The sequence below is a fragment of the Colobus angolensis genome, unplaced genomic scaffold (genome assembly GCF_000951035.1).
Source record: "Colobus angolensis palliatus isolate OR3802 unplaced genomic scaffold, Cang.pa_1.0 Scaffold89, whole genome shotgun sequence".
NCBI lineage: Eukaryota > Metazoa > Chordata > Mammalia > Primates > Cercopithecidae > Colobus > Colobus angolensis.
This window is the reverse complement of record NW_012122820.1, coordinates 608,172-631,805: the sequence shown is the minus strand read 5'-3', so window position 1 is coordinate 631,805 and position 23,634 is coordinate 608,172. Positions and strand designations below refer to the sequence as shown.

At 56.7% G+C, this 23,634-nt stretch overlaps 1 protein-coding gene across 2 annotated transcripts in view; it reads right to left on the bottom strand.

The window, feature by feature from the left end:
• The window catches only part of MORN1 (MORN repeat containing 1), a 71,546-nt gene extending 48,018 nt beyond the window's left edge, over positions 1-23,528 (bottom strand). For both annotated transcript variants that reach the window (XM_011930989.1, XM_011930990.1), the window contains exons 1-8: positions 23,243-23,528; positions 21,740-21,811; positions 19,085-19,183; positions 17,481-17,591; positions 16,012-16,102; positions 15,192-15,279; positions 4,718-4,814; positions 2,782-2,892 (exon numbers count right to left, since the gene is read on the bottom strand). In XM_011930989.1, the coding sequence (XP_011786379.1) occupies positions 2,782-2,892; positions 4,718-4,814; positions 15,192-15,279; positions 16,012-16,102; positions 17,481-17,591; positions 19,085-19,183; positions 21,740-21,811; positions 23,243-23,318 (745 nt within the window). In that variant the 5' untranslated portion in view covers positions 23,319-23,528. The remainder of the gene's footprint in view (positions 1-2,781; positions 2,893-4,717; positions 4,815-15,191; positions 15,280-16,011; positions 16,103-17,480; positions 17,592-19,084; positions 19,184-21,739; positions 21,812-23,242) is intronic.
• Between the last annotated feature and the right edge of the window lie 106 nt (positions 23,529-23,634).

Genomic DNA, 23,634 nt, shown 5'->3' with positions numbered 1-23,634 from the left:
TGTAAAAATCAGTTGTAGTCTAGCAACCTCTGAAATGAAGTTAAGAAAATTCTACTCATGATGGCATAAAAAGAATACAACACATTTATCAGTGTTTAGAAATAATTAACAAAATACTTATAATTCAATATCTAATAAATAAAATATTATTATGTATTAATAGATTTCACAAAGAAGTGCAAGATGTGTGCTGAGAGTAACAAGACACTGGTGATAAAGTAGGAACTCGAACTAAATGGAGAGATGCTTCTGCGTTCATGAGCTGGAGGCCTCAGTGTTGGTAAGATTTCATCTGGCCGTTCTCTCCAAAGGGGTTCAACGTCCCCCTCAACGTTCCAGCAGCCTTCTTTGATTGTTGTTGCAGAAGCTGGCAAGCTGATCTTAAAATTTCATACGGAAATGTAAAAGTCCCAGCAGAGTCAAGATCATTTTGAAAAGGAGAAACAAAACTGGAGGACTCTCCAACTGGAAAACGTGCTAAAAGCGACAAGAATCCAGAGAGTGTGGTTCTGGCATAGACTGAGGATAAATCAGGATAGACAGATCAATGGCGCAGACTGGGAGTCCAGGCATAAACCCTGACTCTTAGGGCTGACTGATTTTCAACCAAGGTGCCAAGGCAACTTGATGGCGAAAGGACAGTGTTCTCAACAAATTGTGCTGGGGTGACTGAACATCCCCATGAAGAAAAGATGAATTTAGAACTTTGTCTTTTCCATAAAAATAACTCAAACTGGATCACAGGCCTAAATTTAAGAGCTAGAACTATAAGACTTCTAGAGCGATATGAGAAAATCTTTGTGAAACTTGGGTTAGGCAAAGAATTCTTAAATACGGTACCACAACTATGATCCATAAAAGAAAAAATGGACAAATTGGACTTCACTAAAATTAAAAACTTTTGCTCTTCCAAAGATAGCATTAAGCAAATGAAAAGACAAGCCACACGTGGACAGAAAACATTTTCAAAGATGTATCTGATAAAGGGCTTGTAGGCAGAATCGGTAAAGAACTCCATGGCTCAAAAATAAGAAGACGACTTTTCAAAAATTTCTTCTTCTTCTTTCTCTCTCCCCCGCTTTTTTTTTTTTTTGAGACAGGGTCTCCCTCCGTCGCCCAGACTGCAGTGTAGTGGTGCAGTCACGGGGCTCACTGTAGCCTCAACCTGCTGGGCTCAAGGGACCCTCCCAATTTAGGCCTTCCAAGTAGCTGGGACCACAGGCATACACTACTATGACCAGCTAATTAAAAACAATTTTGGGGCCGGGCGCGGTGGCTCACGCCTGTAATCCCAGCACGTTGGGAGGCCGAGGCGGCCAGATCATGAGGTCAGGAGATCGAGGCCATCCTGGCTAACATGGTGAAATCTCGTCTCTATTAAAAATACAAAAAATTAGCTGGGCATGGTGGTGGGCACCTGTAGTCCCAGCTACTCGGGAGGTTGAGGCAGGAGAATGGTGTGAACCCGGGAGGTGGGGCTTGCAGTGAGCTATGATTTCACCACTGCACTTCTGCCAGCCTGGGTGACAGAGCGAGACTCTGTCTCAAAAAAAAAAAAAAAAAAAGATCTCCTGGATTCTAGTGATCCTCGCACCTCAGCCTCCCAAAGTGTGTGGGGATTTTAGGTGTGAGCCACTGTACTGACAGTCCCATTTTTAAAAATTGGGTACAATATTTGAATAGACATTTCTCCAAAGAAGATAAACAAATAGCCAATAAGCATAGCGAGAGCCACTCATAATCAACGGTTGTTGGGGAAATGCAAATCAAAATCATGAGGAGCTACCAATTCACACCGACAGGGCAGCTACTACACAAAGACATAATTCCAAGTGCTGGGAAGATGTGGAGAAATCTGAACCTTCATGCATTGCTGGCAGGACTGTAAAATGCTGCAGCCATTTTGGAAAAACAGTTTAGGAGTTTCTTCAAAAGTTCAGGCCAGGTGCGGTGGCTCACGCCTGTGATCCCAGCACTTTGGGAGGCTGAGGCGGGCTGATCACCTGAGGTCGGGAGTTCGAGACCAGCCTGACCAACATGGTGAAACCCCATCTCTACTCAAAATACAAAATTAGCGGGGTGTGGTGGCATGCACCTGCAATCTCAGCTACTTGGGAGGCAGAGGCAGGAGAATCGCTTGAACGCAGGAGGCGGAGGTTGCAGTGAGCCGAGACTGCACCACTGCACTCCAGCCTGGGCAAGAAGAGTGAAACTCCATCTCAAAAAAGAAAAAAAGTTCAAACATAATTCTACCATGTGATCCAGCAATTCCATTTGCAGGTACACACCCATGAGAAATGAAAACACATTCACACAGAAACTTGTATACAAATGTTCACAGCGGCACTATTCACCACAGCCCAAGGTGCAAACAACTGCGACGCCCACCGGCAGATGAGTGGGGAAGCAGAAAGCGGCCCATCACTGGAACGGAGACTATTCCTCCTAAACAGGAAGGACACACTGACATGCACGCACGCGTGCCCCCACCACACGCATACACAGACCTGTGCACACCTAAGGCATACACACATATGCACACACATACACGAGCACGCACATCACACAATATGTGCACGCATGCTTGCACACACACCCATGGCTGCCCTGACTGGCAGGGGAGCTGGCACGCCTGCGGCCTCTCTGCCAGGCTCTGGGCACAAAGTCACCTCCATGCCTCAGGAATCACATGCAACGTCTTGTCCGCATCTTCACTGCTTAAGAACCTGCTGCCTGTTTCTCTTTCGGAAACATTAGGTCATCTCCCCCGGAGATGCTTACTCTTGGCAATTTCCCCGTGGTCCTGCAGCAGCTGAACGTTCACTGAGAAGGGAGACCCTTGGGCCACTTCCATCACCTCCGGACCCAAGATCGCGATCCTCGTGGCTTGTTCTGGGAGAGGACAGAGTGTGGCTTTAGCGGTGACTGGCACGGCCCCCCACCCACCCCATGGCTGAGTCAGCAGTGGGCGCCCCGGGAACCGACCAGAGCTCCGTGTGGCCGACCCCCCCGAGCCACCTTGCAGAGCACCGACCCGGGCAGTCGTCTGCACTCAGACCGTGCGGCTCGGCTCTGCTGGCCCGGAGCACTGTGGAATCGAATCAAGTGGACCACAGGGACCACGGAGTACGCAAGAGACACAAGTGGGCGGTGTGGGGCTGTAGGATTTTCCTGCCCATGGAATGTTCCGGCATGTCTTCCCGCTGGTTGGGATTCAGGCCCTGCATTCCCTGCGCCTGAGTCAGCACCCTGAGGTGCTGGACCTGGGGCTGGGTGAGGCCCGGCAAGGGTGGGTCCACTGGCTGGCCAGTGCCTCCTGGCAGCCAGGGCCGCCCCTGCTCTACCGGGGCCTGTGGGGCATCGCTGTGGGCAGTGTTGTCACACCGTGTCCTGCTGCCCACCACCCCTGCCCCCACCCGCCATCCTGGACTCTCCACTATGGACTGGCCTCCAGCAAAGCACAATGGAGGGGCTTTAAAAGCAGATGCTGGGAGAACGCCCGGAATCCGAGGCTGCGAAAGGCAGCACAGGTGACGCCCGCTACACAGGGTGGCGGGTGCCCTGGACTTCATGGTGGGGCTGGGGAAGGGCCTGAAGCTCTGGCCCCTGTGGGAGCTCTTGCTGTGTTCTGGGGGCAAAGCCAGAGCCCACCTTGGCTTGGAGGGAGACCCTCCTCAGGGTGAAGCCAGGCTACATCCTGCACCCCTTGCCCCGTTTTTCTCACTTAGGAATTCCAACAAGGACCAAGAGACTTTTGGGAGGAGGGGCTGGGATCTGGATTATTTCCCTTGAGGTGAGGTCACCAAGACGCTCCTGGAGGGCTCTGCTGAGGATCCAGGGGCCCCTCAGGGAGACTCCACCTGAGGGAGAAGCATCTGGGCCGGGACCCAGGCTCGGCCTCTGCCCCAGGATCCCCTGCAGGGTGCACTGTGTGTGTGCGGGTGCTGGGACCTGCCTCTCAGGGCTCCCCAGGCACCTGGCGACTTCTGCCTTCCCCAAGACCTCAGCCTCCACGAGGAGCCCAGGGCCAGCAGGTCTGTGCTGAGGGCAGCAGTTACTGTTACCTGCCAACCCTGTGACCTCTCCCAGCTAACAGGTCTTGGTCCTCCAAGGTCCTCCAAGCCGAGGAGGTATGTGTGGGGCTGCCTGGACTGAGACCTTGCAGGTATCCCCAGTGCAGAGCCCGAGTCGGTGCCAGCGGCACCTGCACCTGTCACGAACCTGGCCCCAAGGTTTGGATGAGTGTCATGTCCCTGGCCAGACTGACCCCTGGGGTGGCACCCTCATCCTGGAACCTATCGAGAGGCCACTCAGAGGCCGCCAGGAACACCACGGGAAGAGGGAAGGTGGCTCAGGGAGGCACCCCCAGAGGAGGCCCAACTGGCTGGTCCTTCTGTGAGCCCGAGGCCACCCTGCGGTCACATCACAGTGCAGAGGGCTCAGGGAAATTGGACAGAAGCCACTTGGGGGACAGCGCAGCTGTGACCAGGTCACCCTCAAACATTCAGGCCCCAAATCTGGGAGGCCCCACTTGCAGCAGGGGCACTTCTGACATCAGATTCAAACATGTTTTTCCCAAAAAGGGATGGGATTTTAGATTCCACTGCGCCCCACTCCTCCCCAGTGTGCTCTGGGTATCTCCCATGTGACTGCCCAGGGCCAGGGACACACCCCACAGTGGACCTCACAGGGCCCACGGGAAGGCAGGGACACCTACCTGCTGGGTGGCCGTTGATCCACAACCCATAATAGGTGACCCCTGAGCAGTGGGCCATGCTGCCCAGTCCACTGAAGACGTCGCTGTGCCACTGTCCCTGCAGACAGAAGGGTGAGGCTCAGGCTGGTGGCTCCCAAGGGTCTTGTGTGGGTCCCCGCATGGCACTGCAGCTCCCTGGGGCTACAGCGGGGCCCGAGGACCAAAGGCTGCTAGAAAACCACATCGTCTCGAGGGTCCTTGCAGCCTGTCCCTTGGTGGTGAGAAACTATATTTCATTAGAATGCGATCCAATTTGCTTTGCAAAATATACTCCCCTTTGAATTTTAATGACGCCAGGAGGTATGGGAACAATGGCACAGTATATAAAATGCAAACAAAACCTCGAACGGGCACATTTCAGCACAAAAATCCTTTTAATACAAAGACACTGTGTTTGTGGCATGTATCATAAAGGAGGCCTGAACCTGCAAACGGGCCGACTGTGGCGCTGGGATTAAGGTGCCCTGCTTGTCCGTTACACTGCTCATTTGTACGTGAAGAGGCCAATTAAAAAACACAGTTTGAAAAAACGTGCCCGTGCACTTGGGAGAAACGCCTGTTCGCTGCACACCCCAACTCTGCCTCCTTCATAACAAGCCTGGTTTCCAAGTCATACAACAAAGCCTGGGAAAATCATGTGAAATAGCAGGGTGATTATTTTCATGGGAAATTTCAACGGTATTTCATTTGACTCTCAATTACTTCTATTAGAAGAAAAATTAACCAAAGGCACATTTTGCTTCTGTTCACTCTTCGGCAGGAGCCAAGGGGGCTCCTGCTTCCCTGCCTGGCCCTCCCTGGGTGCCTTTCCCAGGCGAACCCCGAGGCAGCCACGGCAGGTCTGAAGGGCGCAGTGTGTGCCTTCCCAGGGCCTCTCCACGGATCCTGGGCCCTGGGATGCTTGGGAAGAGACAAGGAGGGCCGAGGGCCAGGGCTGAGGAGTGCAGCAGATCAGGGAGAAGTGGATGGTGCCAGAGTTCTCTCTGGCCGCAGGGAGACAAGGCCTCTGCAGACAGCCCTGAAGGCCACTGGATGGCCCCAAAGGCCAGGGAGAGCCACGGTGCATGCGGGGCTGGCGGGGGCGGGGGTGGTGTGGATCGCATTTGCAGAGTGGCTGAAGAGGAGCCTCCAGGTCCAGGCCATCAGCTGGGGGCAGGGCAGGGCGGGGGCCACTCACAGCGGCAGGCCAGGAGCACGGCTCACGCCTCCAGACAGGGGGCTCCGATCTGATCCGAGACAACTGGCAGCCCGTGTGGGTGCCCAGAGGCAGCAAAAAGGCAGCTCTCAGCTTCAGGAGAGGCTTGGCAGCCAGCTGGGGGTGCCAGGTGGGCAGAGACCCGGCTGCTGTCTGGACAGGGCCCTTGCTCCTGAGGCTCTTGTCCCTCCAGCACCCAGACCCCAAGATCCCAGCCAGCACCCACCTGGCTGCATTCTTGCAATGTTCCAAGCTGAGCGCACCACTGACATCACCCCATTGTCCAGACAGCTGCCCTGAAGATCAGAGTCCGGTTCACTGTGCCACCTGGGCCCTGGGCAAGCACCACCCACACTGGCAACTACAGTGGATGGGAGTCCCAGAGCTGATCGCATGTGGGGTCAGGTGAGAGTGCTTCTGGGGTTCAGACACCAAGCACTAGCGCAGAGCCCATGGGCTGTCCTGACTGCTGCTGCACGGCGTGCCTGGAGGCCAGGCCTGTTGGAGGCTGTGGGTGCCCTGGCATGCACACAGCACCTCCCCTCGGCCTTGCCCCCTCAGCTCTCTGTCCTGCGACTTCAGGCGTTCCCACCAAACTGGGCGAGAGTCCACCGCATGTGACTGGCATTTCTTGAGGGTCCCTTCCTGGGACTATTGTCCTCTCTCATCTCATTCACGCTGGATGGGGAGAGGCGCAAGTCAGCGCACAGCTGAGGGCTCTTCAGGGCGTCCGGGGCCCCTGTCACCATCAGTAATGAGAATGGTGATGTCTGGTCTCTGCCCCGTTACACCTGCTTGGCCTCTGGAAGGTGCCCTGGGCTTTCAGGCGGAGGAAGGTGGAGCTGTGGGGCAGGGCCAGCACCAGCTGCCATATAGTGTCCAGGGTGAGTACCCAGTGATGCCATGGCTGGGCAGGGGAAGCCAGACACACTCAGGTCATGAGAAACGCAGAGGTGCAGAGCCCACCTTTGGGGTGAGTGACTCCAGCCATGGTTGGTCTGGGGCTGCGGCTCACATATGTGGCACGAGCCTGCCTGGCATCCCCCTCCCTGGGTGCTCAACAATCAGGTCAGGGCTCAGCATCCTCGGTGCTCACCGCTGGTGTCCGGGTGGGAGGGCTGAGCCGGGCAAGCTTTCATGCAGCACTTGGTCAGTCCAAGCACATCTGAGTGATCAATGCAACGGATCCAATAGCATGGTCTTGTCTAATTCATGTTATCAATCGCACCTTTGACAGTTCGGTTTCTGTTGCATGCACCCCAGGCAGGAATGAGCAGGAGCTTATTAAACAGGGTGCAGGGGAGGCTCCTGATCCCCTTGCTGACGGCACAGACTGGGGCATTGAAAGTTCTGGAGCAGCTGCCTCCCGCCTGGGCCTCAGGGAGCACCCAGGCACAGCCCAGGGCAATGCCCAGCGTGGAGAGCTATGTGCAGGGCCTCAGTCACAGAGAGGCCGGGACAGAGGAATGGGCACGCCGCCACCTGCTCTCCCTCCTCCTCCCTGCCGGGCCACTGCCTGGCACCCAGGTGAGCACAGGTGTATGGTGCAGGACACAGGAAGGTGGTGATGGTCACATGACCTTTGGCCAAGAGCTTCTTGGGGTTCAGGTCCACACCCAAAATAAAGAGGCAAACAGTGGTTCCAAAGTCAGGAAGCGGTCGTGCAGGATGATGGTGACACACATACGTTCCCCCTCGGTCACAAAGGTGACCCCAAGACCATAAGGGTGTTTTCTGTGAGGGGCCCTCCTTTCCCTGCCCTGCTCTGCCAGGTAGCAGAGCACTCAGGAGGCCCCAGGCAGTGCTCAGCTCTCCCCAGCTCCCAGCACCACTTGGCCAAAGGCTCACACCTTCCTTGACAGTCAATGAGCTCCGACGGCTCGGCTGGTGTGGGGACTGATTTGGCGCTGGCCCACTCCAAGCAGCCTGGGGTGGAAGAGGTTGTGAGCGCTCTCCTTTCTCACTCTCGGAAGCACTTCTGGTCCATTCATGCTGTTTTCTTTCCGTGCTTTATTGGAAGCAACTCCCTGTTTTCAGGCCATAGTCAGGCGTCCACCCTCCCCTGGCACCATGAGACACTTCCTGCCTCTGGCCCTCCTGGGGGATCCTGGGTCTGGTGCTCCTTGGGGTTTGACAGCCCCAGGAGGTGGGGGCGAAGAGCGAGGGCTCTAGCCTTTCCCAGTGTCGGCCTTCAGGGTGTTGTGGTCTGGAGAAAGTAACCCCCCAAAATTGCCAAATCTTGGGCATGAAGCAGGTGGGGCCTTTGCTGAGGTTCATGGCCTGGTGCACCAGGTGGGGGCTCCCAGGATCAGCTGCCCAGCCCCCTCAGGCCATGTCATGAGTGAGGAGCCCGCCGGACCCTCTTGCCTGGGCCCTGCGACTGCCCAGGGGCTGCTGTGCCTTGGTGGGATGGGTGGGGCTAGCTCCGGTTTCTGAGGACTGGTCATCTGTGTCACTTCCTGGTAACAGTGAGGACCAGGGGTCCTGCGTTTGACCTCGCTGGTCCTATTTCAAGTGCCTGGGCTTCAAGGTATGAACTATGAGGAGTTCCAGAGGGGACATGGGCTCTGCCCTAGTGTAACCCTGGTGTCCCGAGAGCCGGTCCCCTCCTCTGCCCCAGGGTGGTGGGGGGTCCACGTGAGGCAAGCCGGCCAGACTCCCCAAAGGCCATGCGTGCTCAAACACCCCAAATTATTTACATGGTTCTCAGTGTTACATGCACGCCAGGGGACCCCCACTGGCCCAGGCTTCCTGGACTGTGACCCCTGGGTCCGAGGGCAGTAGGCCCGAATGTGGAGGCTGCAGGCCCCGTGGAGGCCCCCGGGTGGGCGTTCCCACACATGCCCAGCTGAGGAGAGGAGGCTGGGGGACTGCGGCAGGCAAAGCTGCCCAGAAGGAGCCACCTGCTCCATGCAGTGAACAGGTGCTCGGCACCCAGCGGCAACTCTGGGAAAGCCGGTGTGTGAGACAGTCAACACTCATGGCGCAGCTGATGCAGCCAGGGATGCCCGGCGGCCCACGCTGCTGCCAACATGGGTAGGAGACGCTCTGATGTGCACACAAATGCGTGGCCTCCGATCTGTCTGCTCCGAGTTCTGGTCCAGCTCCCACCGAGGATGTTCGGAGGATGTGTGGGGCCTGCCCAAGCCCTCGGGTCCTGGGAGGTTGAGGCAGTAGGCCGTAAACCAGGAGTGCGGGGGACAGAGATGGCCGAGGCGTCGCAGGCTGGTGGGGGTGCTCGCAGCCCAGGACCTCTGTGGCTTGGGCCTGGCTTGAGCTGCGTGGCTCCTGTCCCTGTGGAAGAGGAGCCTCCTCTGCTTTGGGATCCGCTGTTCTTATTTTCCGTCAGAAGAAGCTGTAACGTGTATTTTCAGGAATGTATTTTTTCTAGAATGCATTTTTTTAAAAAAGGTTCCTCATAGAGCTCTGCATTAAGGAATACTGGCTGCAAGGCAGAAGACACGGTTTGCAGGAGACACACCTGCCGTCGAGAGGGGAACAGGTCTCCTGGAGGGCTTTGCCACCTCGAGCTCACAGTGCCCTGGGTAGCAGCCAATGTCTCCTGGAGTTTCTCCTACTATAGATGGATCAGAGCTGACGTAGGAGGTGCCAAGGGCATGCTCCGATGTGGGCAGAGGCGAAGGCCAGGAGAGAGAGAAGGACTCACCATTTTCTTGTCTTTTCAGAACATGAAATGATCTCTAAAACAAACAGCCCGCCCTGGTTGGGGTGTGGCTGGAGGGGCAGGGCAGTTCTCAGAGGCAACTCAGTGTCCAGGAAGGGCCTGGCGTCTGCCTCGTGGCCTCGAGTGATGGCTTAAGCTCCCAGGGAAGAAAGAAAACGGCCCAAACTCCTGTGCACAAAGGCACTCCACAAAGCCTTGCAGCACCAATATGGTAAGGGGCAGGTGCTTCCGGATGGGGGCGGCTGGTGGCCAGGACTGGGGGAGAACACAGTCACCAAGAAGTGTCAAAGATGGGGAGACCGGGTGTGCAGTGCTGGCCACAGCTAACAGTGGGTGGGCTTGCGTCTCAATTGTGGTCATTGTTAAGAGGGCTAATACTCATTAGGGTAACCTTTTACCAAAACAACAAAAAATAAGCAGTGTTGGTGAGGGAGGCTGCGGAGGAACTGGAACTGTGTGCACTGTGGGCGGGAAGGTAAAAGGGTGAGGCCGCTGTGGAGAACAGCATGGCGGTTCCTCAAAAATTAAAAACAGAATCACCATCCGATGCAGCAGTCTCACTTCTGGGGCTGCGGCCCACAGGGCCTCGAAGAGTTCTCTGTGCAGCCGTATTCACAGCAGCATCACCCACAGGACCCAGGAGGGGAAGCCTCCCTAGAGTCCACCCACAGAGGGGCAGAGAAGCATGTCTGTCCACATGGGGGAGCCCGGCTCAGCCTGAGGAAGGAAGGAGGGGCTGGCACAGGCTCCAGCATGGAGGCATCTGAGGACACCGTGCTGGGTGAAACAAGCCTGGCATGAAAGGACACCACTCACGGGAGGCCCGGAGATCAGCAGAGTCTACAGACCCAGTGGAACGGTGGCCGCCAGGGGCGGGAGCATGGGGAGTTCGTGTTGGAAGGGGACGGAGGTTCGGGTGGGAAGGTGACCAAGTTCTTGAGGTGGATGTGGTTGTGGCTGCACAAAATGTGCATGTGCCTCCTGCCACTCCACTGCATGCTTAAAAATGGTTATGGCCCAGTGCAGTGGCTCGCGCCTGAAATCCCAGCCCTTTGGGGCCAAGGCAGAAGTGCTTAGAGCCCAGGAGTTGGAGATGAGCCTGGGCGACACAGTGAGACCTCGCCTACGCAAAACAAAAAGTAGTTAAGATGCTACGTTTTATATTATATGGATTTTACCATGACAAAATGGTTGGTGTTTTGGTTTTTTATTTTTTTGACAGGGTCTTGCTCTGTCGCCCAGGCTTGAGTGCAGCGGGCATGATCTCAGCTCACTACGACCTCTGCCTCCCAGGTTCAAGCAATCCTCCCTCCTCAGCCTCCTGAGTAGCTGGGGCCACAGGTGTGTGCCATTGCACTCGGCCTAATTTTGTATTTTTAAAAAATTCTTTTGCAGAGACAGGGTCTCCTTGTGTTGCCCAGGCTGATCTTGAACTCCTGGGCTCAAGCAATCCTCCCACCTTGGCGTCCCAAAGTGCTGAAAGTACAGGTGTGAGCCACCATGCCTAGCCGACAAAACGTTTTTTTAAAGCAGGCTAAATATTTGACTAATGACACCACAAGAAACAGCTGTCCCCTCACTCTGGCCAGCCCTCAGGATGTGTGGAGTGACTCCTATCTCTGGCAGCTGCTGCCTCTCCGGGTTGATGCCATTTACTCTCCAGGATAAAGGTGGAGGAGAGGCACTGTGACCGGAGGGCCCAGCACTAAGACCCAGAGAACTGAGCAGCTGAGCTGAGAGCGCCTTGCTTCTCCTCATTAATCGGAGTCCAAGGGACAGACCTGGTAATGTTTTCTTGCCCAAACAGCCATGTGAAAACCTCCTGCCTCTGACGCGCAGTCTGGCAGCCATGGCTGTGCTGTGTGGGAGGCGGCCCCGGCCCCGTCCTGACCTGAGGGCATGGGGGCCCAGCCTGTCCTCTTGGCCTCCAGCGCCCTTCTCTGTTTGCAGCATTTACATTGGTCTGGGCAGGAGCAATGCCCAGAGAAGGCACTGGAGGAGCGGGCAGCTCGCTGGCCACGGTCTGTGTGTGCCTGCAGGTGTCAGGGGTGTGGACAGGGCCAGGGGACTGCTGCCACCGGGGACATTGCCCAGGGCACCCCACAGGGCAGTGAGCGCCGGCGCACAGCAGTGTCCCCACAGGGCTCAGGCCACAGGCCTGCCTGGTGAGGGTGTGTGGGCCTTGGTCGGCAGGCGGTCCCAGGGCCTGCCCAGGTCTCCCAGTCCTCTGGGCCTGGACGGCAGAGGGAGTGGGGAGGTCATATTACAGCCCCCGGGAATGTAGGTCACTTTAAGGGTTTTGCACCAAGACTCTCATAGAAATCCTCTGCAAAACCGTCTGCAGAATTCAAGGCTTTAGCGCCAAGGGGAAAAACCATCCCAAGCAGAAAGGCTGGGGGGCGGCTCGGGGGCCTGGCTCTCAGGAGTACCCAGCCAGCCCCTGGGCCCAGCGGCCATCCCAGGCCATGCTCGCCTGTCCAAACGATGGCCTGGGAATAAGCTCGGAGCTCCTGGGGAGGCCAGTGCGGTGCCGGGACAGGGCTGGGCCGCCCCCTGGTGGATACGCTGAGCACCCTGCTGCCGTCAGCCCAGGAGGGAGGGCGCCGTCCCTTGCCTGGTCCTCTCTCTCGGCCCAGGGTGCTGGTGACCAGCAAGCAGCGTGGACCCGAGTTGGCACCTGCGTGGCAGCCAGGGGACCTGTGGGACAGAACAGCCTCTGGGGACAGGGCTGTGCTGGGAGTAGGGGTGGGGAGGACGAAGCTGTCCATGGTCCTCTGGAAGAACAGGAGCTGCTTCTTGCCCAGCCCAGGCTGGAGTGGACAGCACCGTCTGGCAGCAGGCAGCACCTCTGTGTCCCTGGGCCATGAGATAGGCCCTGAGCAGGTCCTCCTGAATCTCAGGGAACGTGAGGGTTGGGGGAGTGGCCGAGGGCCCCCAGGGCCACGCTGCCACTGCCTGGTGAGGGAGCCTGCTGTCCTTGCACCTCAGCTTCCTCACCTGCACCCTGCACGGACTGGTGGGGACCATGAGCCAACGCACCAAAAGGCTGACAGCAGCGCCTCGCATCCAGGAAGTGAAACCACACACCCGAGCCCCAGCTCCAGAGCTGTGCACCAGCGCCAGCCCCAGCCCTGCAAGGCGAGGCAATCGTCATGGTGGCAGTGGGCTGGGGGCCCGGGTGTGCTGGGGTGAGGAGAAGAGAATTCTGCCCAGGGACTCCTTTGGCCGCACTCTCTCACAGCCATTCTGGAGAGTGAAGACAAGGGAGTGGTGGCTGCCCCAGCACGCAGTGAAGTCTGGTCCTGCAGGAGGGACACACGTCCCCGGGGGAGAAGGGGCAGAGCCCTGGCTTGGCTGCAGTATCTCCTGCAGATGGCTCAGGTGAGAACCTGCAGCACCAGCCCAGGCCAGCAGGGGCAGCAACGAGGCTGACAAGGACTCCCATGGTCCAGCAAGGACACTGCCAATGGCCAACTGCCCTGAGCAGGGCTGGCAGTCCCCGGAGTGGGCATGGATGGCACTTTTACCCAAGCAGGAGGCTCTGTTTCAAGGGCAGGGAGGGTGGACATGCATGCGGAGGGGAGCCACACTGCAACTCCCACCTGATCACCCTTCCAGGGGCCCCACATCTGACCACCTCTGGGGCCCTGCTGCAGAGCAGCTGTGCCAGCCAGGATGAGGCTCCCATCCCCACCCCCATCTCCTCCATCGCCGTGTGGCCCCATGCCAATTGCCAACCCACCACCTCTCAGTTCCCAGCATCCCCCTTCCTTGCCCACTTTTCCCTGATGGGAAGTGGTCCCCGTCAGTTTCTCCTTTGCCAGCAAGTGCAATGCCAGGTTTTGTCAACAGAGAACAAGGCGGGACTATGGGAAGCAGTGTTTCTACTTTAACTCCTATGGCCGGGGCCAGTGGCCTGTGGAAAACCCCACGGGGTCTGGTCTCCGGCAAGCGTCTCCTGCACCTCAGTGGGAGTTTCCTGAGAAGCAGCTCTGGCCCCTGGCACCCTAGAAAACCTCTCTACCGCCTGGGCTGGCAGCCACACCCTCTCTGTTGAAGTCTGAGTCTCAGGAGGGTGCTGGCTTCCTCCCACTTCGAGGGACTATTCACTCCAACCACTGCTCCAACTTTCACACGAGAATCTTGGCAAGGAAGGGAATTCAACTGACATTGTAACTCTGCGACCCACACAATTAAATGTTGCGTTTCTCATCAAAGCAGCCCCAAGGCTCTAGGGAACGAGGGACTCCTCTCCACGGCCATGGCAGTCCTGACTGGCTGTGACTTGTGCTGCACTGAGAGACCTGCACGTGTGGTTTCTTCCTGGTAGTGTTGCTGGACGCTCAGGGGACCCCTCATAGCCCTTGCAGTCATGGTCATCCTCATGGCTGTGACAGCCTCACACAGCAGCACCTGGGCTCCTGAGGCCCTCGACTGGGCTGGTGTCTCACAGCCAGCGTGGGGGATGGCTTGGTTAGCTGTGAAGCTCCCCCAGGCTGTGGACCAGCAGCCTCCCCTTCCCACCAGCCAGGGGCTCAGGCCTGCAGCCCAGCCCAAGCAACAACCACGCCACTGCTAGATTCCACTGCAGAAGCTCTGTCTCCGGGACCCTCCTGGCATTGCGATGTTGGTGTTCCTTCTCTGGCCCTTTTTGGTAGCTAGTGCCTCGTCCTTGTTAGCGACTCTTCCATTACATTTTCCCCACCGGAGTGACGGGTGTTGCTTCTACCTCCTGACTGCATCCTGAACCAGGCCCCACTGTCCATTCAACGCTCAGACCGAAAGCTCAGGTGCCAACCTGGACTCTTCTCTTGCCTTTGCCCGCACATCCAGCCTGTCAACAAGTCTGGCATCCTCTCCTCCAAACATCCTGAAATTTGCTCTCTGTACTCATGGGGCTGCTGCCCCAGGCCCTCGAGAACAATCCTGGTCCCTGCCTTGTAGGGCCTGTCACAGACCAGAATGTACCACCTCAAAATCTGCCTCTTTGGCATCAGCACTATTTTGAGCTGATTATTTTGAGAAACTGCAGACACAGGAGAAGCTCTGAAAACAGAGTAGAAGTTTCCCTTTTGTAAGAAAAATTTGCATCCGTGAAGGAAACTCCACTGGTAAGGGTCTATCCTCTCCGTATCAGGAAGAGAAAGGCCCTAGATCACTAAGGCACAAAGGCTCCTGTAGGTGGAGAAGGCCCTGCCTTAGCCGCACCACAAGCCTTATCCCATGACTGGCCCCCAACACCCTTCTTCCTTTGGTTTGGCTGAAGATGGGATTTAAGCCAAAGGTGAGGGCCGCCTGTGAGCTTCCCCACCTCTGCACGCACCTCCCGAGTACACACAAAGCACACATATGAATACACTCCTGTTTGTTTCTCTCTTTTCCCGACAGGGAGCTGTGAGGGGAGAGGGAAACTTATCTTCCCACACGGGATAAGGGAATTGCAGGGCCTGGCATGTGGAGAAGCTGCCAGGGTGAGGCTCCCCACACACCCCACGCGCCCTGACCCCACGAGGCCCGCACCCTCTGGGCAGCAGGTGCTCCGCACCCCTGGGTACCTTGTAGGTGGAGCCGTCGGCGCAGCGCAGCACCCCGTGTCCCTGACGCTGGTCTCGGACCCAGTCGCCATCGTACTTGTCACCGTTCCTGGGGGACACACGCACAGAGTCCACTCTCAGCGGGGGAGCCAGGTGGTGGCAGTGACTCAGACCGGCTCCTCCCACCGGGCTCCGCAGGCACTGCGGGACGGAGGCAAAAATAGGCCCGAGCAGATGGCCCCGAGAGCTCCTGCCTCGCCAGGGCCGGCTGGGGGCCGACAACAGGCGGCGGGGACACGTCCGCCCACCCCCACCCTAGATGGCAGGCCTGCTTGGGACACGCTTAGCCTCCGCCACTCAAAATGGGAAATGACACGGAGAGGCAACAGGAGGGGGCTGCAGTCTCCATAGCCAGTGAGGCTGAGACTCCGCCGTGGGAATTTCCATGCGGGCTGAAGATGCCTAGCCCTTGGGAGGCGGGAGGCTCTGCTGGCCAGAGGGCACCCCCATCCTCATTTAGACCTGGAGAAGCTCCTGTGGTGCCATCTTGCTGCCAGCCTGACTTTCTCAGGAGGTATTTTAATGGGAGGGGTGATGTTTTATCTACTAAATACACAATCGGTCAATTTCAATCAATAAGGGGAAAATTACAGAATAACACTGAAACCACAGAATGTGGTTCAACAACTTGGCACTGGAGGGGTGGCAGGTGGACAGCAGGGGCCAGAACAGGCCTGGGGTGTCCTAGGGCAGTCTTGTCTACACCTCCAGGCCACATGGCCTCACAACTGTCCTGTGTGTCTGTCACATGCCGGGCAGCACCTGCAAGACTCATACTCACTTAAAGAGCATCTGCCCGGGGCCGTGCCTCTTGTTGTCATGGAAGGAGCCCTGATACACTTGTCTGTCCCGGTCCACCAGAAACCCGTGTCCTGGAGAAGGGACCAAGAGACAGACTTGGCTTTGTGCCTCCTCCTGCATCTGAGAAAGGATCTGCCCCCCTGCTCCTCAGAGGGCAGGTAGGAGGAAAGTGGTAAGTATAGGAGGCATGGGGCTCAGGACCCCCCAGGGGCATGACAAACCCTCCAGGCCTGGCTACACAGGGCCTCGGCACGGCTCGGTGAGGCTCTGAATGGGAAGGGCAGATGTGCTTTGGGACAGGTTGGTCAGCCGACAGGGCAGCAAAAATGGCCCTGGGGTCCAGCTCTCAAAGGTGCTGCTGAGGGACCCTGCAGACTGCCATCTGAGGCTGCACAGGCTCTGCGTCCTGCTGGGGTGAGGACGGGTGCAGTTGGGGCCTGTCGTTTGTTTTTACAGGAAACTTCAAGTTCACAGTGAGGGAGGCAGGGCTTCACCTGAACAAGGAGAAACTCAAGAGGATGGGAGTTCAGTAAACTGTGGCATTTTCAGATTTTGGACAACTCAGAAATTTGAGAGTATTTCTGATTCTTTGTTGTTGTTGCTTTGTTTTTGAGACGGAGTCCCACTCTGTCGCCAGGCTGGAGTGCAGTGGCATGATCTTAGCTCACTGCAACCTCTGCCTCCCGGGTTCAAGTGATTCTCCTGCCTCAGCCTCCCAAAGTGCTGGGATTATAAGCATAAGCCACTACACCTGGCCTCAGATTCTTAACATAAGAAAAACACTGGAAAAAGAAGCTCCATCTGTGGTGGAGAGTATCATGTGCTTGACTCCTGTCTTGGGTGCAGGTGGCCTTTTGGCTGTGGGACCGTGGACCGTGCTCTGCCTGGCTTGGCTGGGTAGAGGGACAGGGCACAGCCCCCTCCTAGCTTGAGTCTGGCCTCCTGACTTGCTTGGGCCAACAGAATGTAGAGGAAGTGGCCAAGCTGTCCAAGACTCCTGGGCAAGGAGCTGGGCTTCCCAGGCCAAGGAGGATCTCAGGGACCCTCAGGCCTGGCGGAGTTGCTGTGACTATAGCCATTTAGTAAGCCCACATGAGACCAGACTAGAAGCCCCTCCCTGCAGGGCCCAGGCCAACCTACTGACTCCAGGATCAGGAGTAGTTAATAAAGCAGTGGCCATTTTAACCCCTAAGCCATGGGCGTCTATTCCACAGTAGCGGATAACAGAGATGCACCAAGTGCCACAGGACCTGGTGGGCATACTGGTGTATGCAGGGCAAAGGACACGGTCTGGGGGTGGGGAGAAGATAGCATGGGCCCCCTACCTTCTTTCCCACCCTCTGAAGTCAGATAGGCCCCATCAGAGGTTCCTGAACCCAAGCGGACGTAGGATCCCGTGCCCTGAAAGCACCCGCCCCTCACAGCACCCGGCTCCTGTGGACGCCAGACCTTCCCGCATGCCATGGGAGACCTCCCCTTCATAACATCCGCCGGCTTTGTACTCCATGACGCCGTATCCTTGAGGCTCTCCCAGAACAAACTGTCCAGAGAAGGTGTCCCCTGCGTGTGGACAAGGAGGGGAGACACGAGGTTCAGTTCAGGGCTGCGGCCCCAGTTGGCTCTCCTCTGTCCCTGACCCATGAGACGCCGGAACCACTCCAGAATGGACGGCCCCGTCTCCATTGTGCTACTTAGTCTGGTTCATGAGGGAAAACATGGTAAGCAGGTCTGGTCTCCCCAGCAGCTGGGCACGCAGACAGCCCCAGGCAGATACTCTGCGGACATCTATCCCGAGGCCAAAGGACCCTCTGGTAAGAGTTTGCAGGGTGAAGGGTGAGCTTTTTCCCTGGCTCTTTAAAAACTGAAAGCCGGCCGGGCGCGGTGGCTCAAGCCTGTAATCCCAGCACTTTGGGAGGCCGAGATGGGCGCATCACGAGGTCAGGAGATGGAGACCATCCTGGCTAACACGGTGAAGCCCCGTCTCTACTAAAAAATACAAAAAACTGGCTGGGCACGGTGGCTCAAGCCTGTAATCCCAGCACTTAGGGAGGTCAAGGTGGGCGGATCACGAGGTCAGGAGATCAAGACCATCCTGGCTAACATAGTGAAACCCCGTCTCTACTAAAAAAAATACAAAAAGAAACTAGCCGGGCGAGGTGGCGGGCGCCTGTAGTCCTGGCTACTCGGGAGGCTGAGGCAGGAGAATGGCGTAAACCCGGGAGACGGAGCTTGCAGTGAGCTGAGATCCGGCCACTGCACTCCAGCCTGGGCGACAGAGCGAGACTCTGTCTCAAAAAAAAAAAAAAAAACTAGCCGGGCGAGGTGGCGGGCGCCTGTAGTCCCAGCTACTCGGGAGGCTGAGGCAGGAGAATGACGTAAACCCGGGAGGCGGAGCTTGCAGTGAGCTGAGATCCGGCCACTGCACTCCAGCCTGAGCGACAGAGCAAGACTCTGTCTCAAAAAAAAAAAAAAAAACTAGCCGGGCGAGGTGGCGGGCGCCTGTAGTCCCAGCTACTCGGGAGGCTGAGGCAGGAGAATGACGTAAACCTGGGAGGCGGAGCTTGCAGTGAGCTGAGATTCGGCCACTACACTCCAGCCTGGGCAGCAGAGCGAGACTCCGTCTCAAAAAAAAACCAAAAACTGAAAGCCAAGCCGGAGAGAAAAGACCTCCACTGAGAACCCACCGACCCCTCTGGCGTGAGGGTCTGAGGTTCCTGGAGACACAGCTTCCGGCAACGAGCACGGGAGTCCCCAGAGGAGGTTTCCCATCTAGGGATACAATGTGGCTGAAATAGCTTTAAAGAAAAAAGAAATAGTGTAACTTGGGATAGAGAAATCTTTATTCCAGAAAAGCGTCTCCAGAAGCCTGAGTTGCTCTCAGAGGTGACCACAGAGCCTCAGTCAGGTCCCTAGGCCTTCCGGGTAGGCCAGGCTCCTCACAGCACGAAGGTTCCCGTCTACACGTCACGCCTTCTGCGTCTAGACTCGTGGGACCAACTGAGCCCAATGGGTTATGAGAAAGGAGTGAATGTGCCATCCCGGCTAGAGCTCACCTGACCAGGCCCAGTGCCGGCGGCCTTCTCCCGTGATCTCTCCGTCCACAAACGTCCCTTCGTAAAAACTGCCATCTTTAAATAACAACTTCCCGTGACCTGGCAGGAGAAATCGCTGTGTACAGTCAGACGGTGGTTGGGTTGACTGCAATGACCCTGTGAGCTGTGGGGCCCGCTTCTCAGAATGGAGAGCTTGCCTTCAAAACCTGTGTTTGGCTCCATCACTCATGCGATACATGTATTTAAAAATAAAAAATGCTCTCAAAATCATCTGCCGAAACATGCCTGAGCAACCTGCGCCTTCAGCCAGAACAAGCAGAGCAATCAAAGTGCAGGCGACCAGCCTGAGCAATGTGGAGAGACCCTGACTCTACACAAAATGTTAAACATTAGCCGGGTATGGTGGTGCGTGTTTGTGGTTCCAGCCGCTCAGGAGGCTGAGGTGGGAGGATCACTTGAGCCAAGAGGTTGAGGCTGCAGTGGGCCGTCATTGCACCACTGCACTCCAGCCTGGGTGACAGAGAGAGACCCCGCATCAAAAATAAATCAACAAATAAAAGTGCAGTTGAGACCTCATCCCTGAGCCTTCTGAGGGCACACTCCCAGCGCCCTGCTTCTGTCAACGTGAGGACAGAGAGAGAGTCCGCAGAACACAGCGCCGCAGAAGAGCACCTTTTAAAAGTGGGAACGTCCTGCCCAGGCCAGGCTCTGACAGCAGCCACAGACAGGAATCTTCACGCCTGCCGGGTGGACAAGCATCTTTCCTATCAGACGCTACAGAAGCAGCATCTGTATAGCAAAAACACTAAAGAAAAGGTAAGCATTTAAAAAATATAGAAAATACTGACAGATACAAAAACAGCTCATATAGAAAAACGCCAGAAGACCAACCTCCCATGAGAAAACTGGGCAGAGTGGCCGGGTGCCGTGGCTCACACCTGTAATCCCAGCACTATGAGAGGCTGAGGTGGGCAGATCACTTGAGGTCAGGAGTTTGAGACCAGCCTGGCCAACATGGTGAAACCCTTTCTCTACTAAAAAAAAAAAAAAATAATACAAGTCAGCCGGGCGTGGTGGCTCACGCCTGTAATCCCAGCACTTTGGGAGGCCGAGATGGGCGGATCACAAGGTCAGGAGATAGAGACCCTCCTGGCTAACACCATGAAACCCCGTCTCTACTGAAAATACAAAAAACTAGCCGGGCGAGGTGGCGGGTGCCTGTAGTCCCAGCTACTTGGGAGGCTGAGGCAGGAGAATGGTGTGAACCCGGGAGGCGGAGCTTGCAGTGAGCTGAGATCCGGCCACTGCACTCCAGCCTGGGAGACAAGGTGAGACTCCGTCTCAAAAACAAAACAAAACAAAACAAAACAAATTTAGCCAGGTGTGGTAGCACGCACCTGTAATCCCAGCTACTTGGGAGGCTGAGGCAGGAGAATTGCTTAAATCCAGGAGACAGAGGTTGCAGTGAGCCAAGATCGAGCTACTACACCCTAGCTTGGGCGACAGAGCAAGACTGTCTCACAAAAAAAAAAAAAAGAAAGAAAGAAAGAAAGAAAGAAAACTGGGCAGAGTGGCTGGGCGCAGTGGCTCACGCTTGTAATGCCATCACTTTGGGAGGTCAAGGTGGGCAAGATCACCTGAGGTCAGGAGTTCGAGACCAGTCTGGCCAACATGGCAAAACTGTATCTCTACTAAAAACACAAAAATTAGCTGGGCGTAGTGGCAGGTACCTGTAATCCCAGCTACTCGGGAGGCTGAAGCAGGAGAACCGCTTGAACCTGGTAGCCGGAGGTTGCAGTGAGTCGAGATGGCACCACTGCACTCCAGCCTGGGCAACAAGAGCAAAACTCAAAAAACAAAAACAAAAAAAAAGAAAAGAAAACTGGCAGAGGGCAGATACAAAACTGTGTGAGAGGAGCACAGTGGTGGCAAGGTCCACACCATGGAAGGTCCATGGCATTGGCCTGGGCTTGAGGGGCTACAGGTATTATTGACTTTATACTTGGTTTCTTTGTTTTTTGTTTTGTTTTGAGATGGAGTCTCGCTCTGTCACCCAGGCTGGAGTGCAGTGGCGCAACCTCAGCTCACTGCAACGTCTGCCTCCTGTGTTCAAGGGATTCTCCTGGCTCAGCCTGCCAAGTAGCTGGGACTAGAGGTGTGCATTACCATATCCAGCTAGTGTATTTTTAGTAGGGTCGGGGTTTCAGCATGCTGGTCAGGCTGTTCTGCAACTCTTGACCTCAAGTGATCCACCCATCTTGGCCTCCCAAAGTACTGGGATTACAGGTGTGAGCCACTGCGCTTGGCCTGACTTTACACTTTCTTCTGTTACTTGGACTTACTACAAGAGTAGGTTCTCTTTATAATCAGAAATAAACCATAAAGCCAGTTCTGGAAAAGACAAATTAACTCAACCTCTGGGGAGAATTTCTAAGTTGCAGCTTCCTTTGCTAAAGGTGGCCCTCCAGGAGGGTCTCGCAGGCCTCTGTTTCCCCTGTCCCACCAGCCTTACCCCCAGCAGCCAGGGAAGCATCAGGGTACAGTGGGCTCAAAAGCTACAGGAAATGCCACTTGCCCACCCAGCCTCCCGGGGAGAAACCAGCTTCATCAGCTGTGGGGTGCCAGCTGCAAGAAGAAACCACAGAGGCTTCTCACCGTGCTTCCTCCCTCCTTTCCATTCTCCTTCATATCGAAAGAAAGAATTTGGGTATACGTAGACACCATAACCTGAATATTGAGAAGACACACACAGGTGAGCACAGACACTAAGATGAGGATGGTCTCCAGTGCTGAAGGAGGGAGTCCAGCTCCCTCGAGGGCCTTCAAGGGGTTGGTACACATCACCTTCAGCGGCCCAGAGGCAGCCTGTGGGGCTCATGAGCTCTCCTGTCGGCTGTTGGGCCGTCCATTTGCTCATTTGTTTATGTGACAAGGATGAGGACCTACTTGGTGCAGAGAAGACAGGCCCAGCGAGAGGAGGGCTGGGTTGAAACAAGAGCAGGTCCTTGAGACAGCAGAGGTGCTCGGGAGGTGGCGAGGGACAGGTTGGGAGCCTTGTTGAGGGAGATGAGTGAGCCAGGGGAAGGCAGAGAGGGCAGCATCAGTGAGGCACACAGGGGAGGAGCAGACCCTCCCATCCCCTGCTGTGACCCTTCAGTGGTCTCCTATCCCTGGGGACAAAATCCACACTCAAACCTAAGGAGGGCCTGGCCGGCTTCAACTCCTCCCAGTTGCTGGGTGTGCCACCCGCCAACTCCCGCAGTTCCTGGAATGGGTAGGGCTCCCTCCCCACCAGCTCCTCCTCGGGCACATCTTGGGGGGAGGGTTTATGGGAAAATGTCAAGGAGGAGTATCTGCCCCAAATCTTCTACTTGAAGATACTAGTGTGAACTCTGCGTTCATTCCAGACCCGTTTATTTGATTCTAGAAACAGTTCCTATCAAAAGCTGCTTTTTTTTTTTTTGAGACGGAGTCTTGCTTTGTCGCCCAGGCTGGGATGCAGTGGCGCGATCTTGGCTCACTGCAACCTCCGCTTCCTGGGTTCAAGCGATTCTCCTGCCTCAGTCTCCTGAGTAGCTGGAACTACAGGCGGCACCACGCCCGCCTAATTTTTGTATTTTTTAGTAGAGACGGGGTTTCGCCATGTTGGCCAGACTGGTCTCGAACTCCTGACTTCAGGTGATCCTCCCGCCTCGGCCTCCCAAAGTGCTGGCAGTGACAGGCAAAATCCGCTTTTGAAAGGAGTCCTAGCGTTTCTGGACAGCACCGGCCAGGAAGTCAGGAGGCTTAGTGCTGCTCCTGCGACTGCCCTGGCCCCACGTCCCAGGCTTCAGGATCCCCATGGCAACCCCAGGTCCCGCTGGCTGTGAGGCTGCGGCCGGAACCCGGTCTTCCCTGCTGGGAGCAAGCGGGGGGTGACCCCCTGCAGGGCTGGGCCTGCTGCTGGAGGAGGGCTCGGGGAAGGGTGCGAGCCGGGCCCGGGGAGGCGCACGGCGAGTCCTGTGGGACTGGGGGACGCGGAGGCGGCCCCGGCTCCGCCGCGACACCTGGACCTCCACTTTCCGAGGTGAGCATTTGGGGGTTGAGGGCGTAGAGCGATCGCACCCCGAACGGAGCCCAGGGCAGCTGGCGACCTGCCCCATGGCCCGCAGTGGTTACCATCCCGGGGCGGCCTCCTCGGCGGGTCCTGGCGCGAGCCGCAGGAGCTCGGGGTGCCCTCGCCAACCGCCGCCATCTCGCCGCCGGGGGTTTCCTTAGCGACCAGCAACGCCCGCTTCCATTGGTCTTTGTCGCAAGGGGGTGTGGCCACGGGCCTAGTCCCTGAGCCCGCGCAATCTCTGGAGCGAAGCCAGCCGCACCCGGAGCCAGAGGACGCAGCTGCGCCTGCGCGCGTTTCCGCCGCTGTCGTGTCTTCCGCGGAGAGGCCCGCCCGCCAACGGTAGGCGCGTCTGCGCCGGAAGCGGAAATGGTTGGAGCCCTCGACCCCGCCCTCGCGCCATCTTGGGGGCCCTGGAGGCGGCGCCGCGGAGGACGGAGCGGAAGTGCTCGCT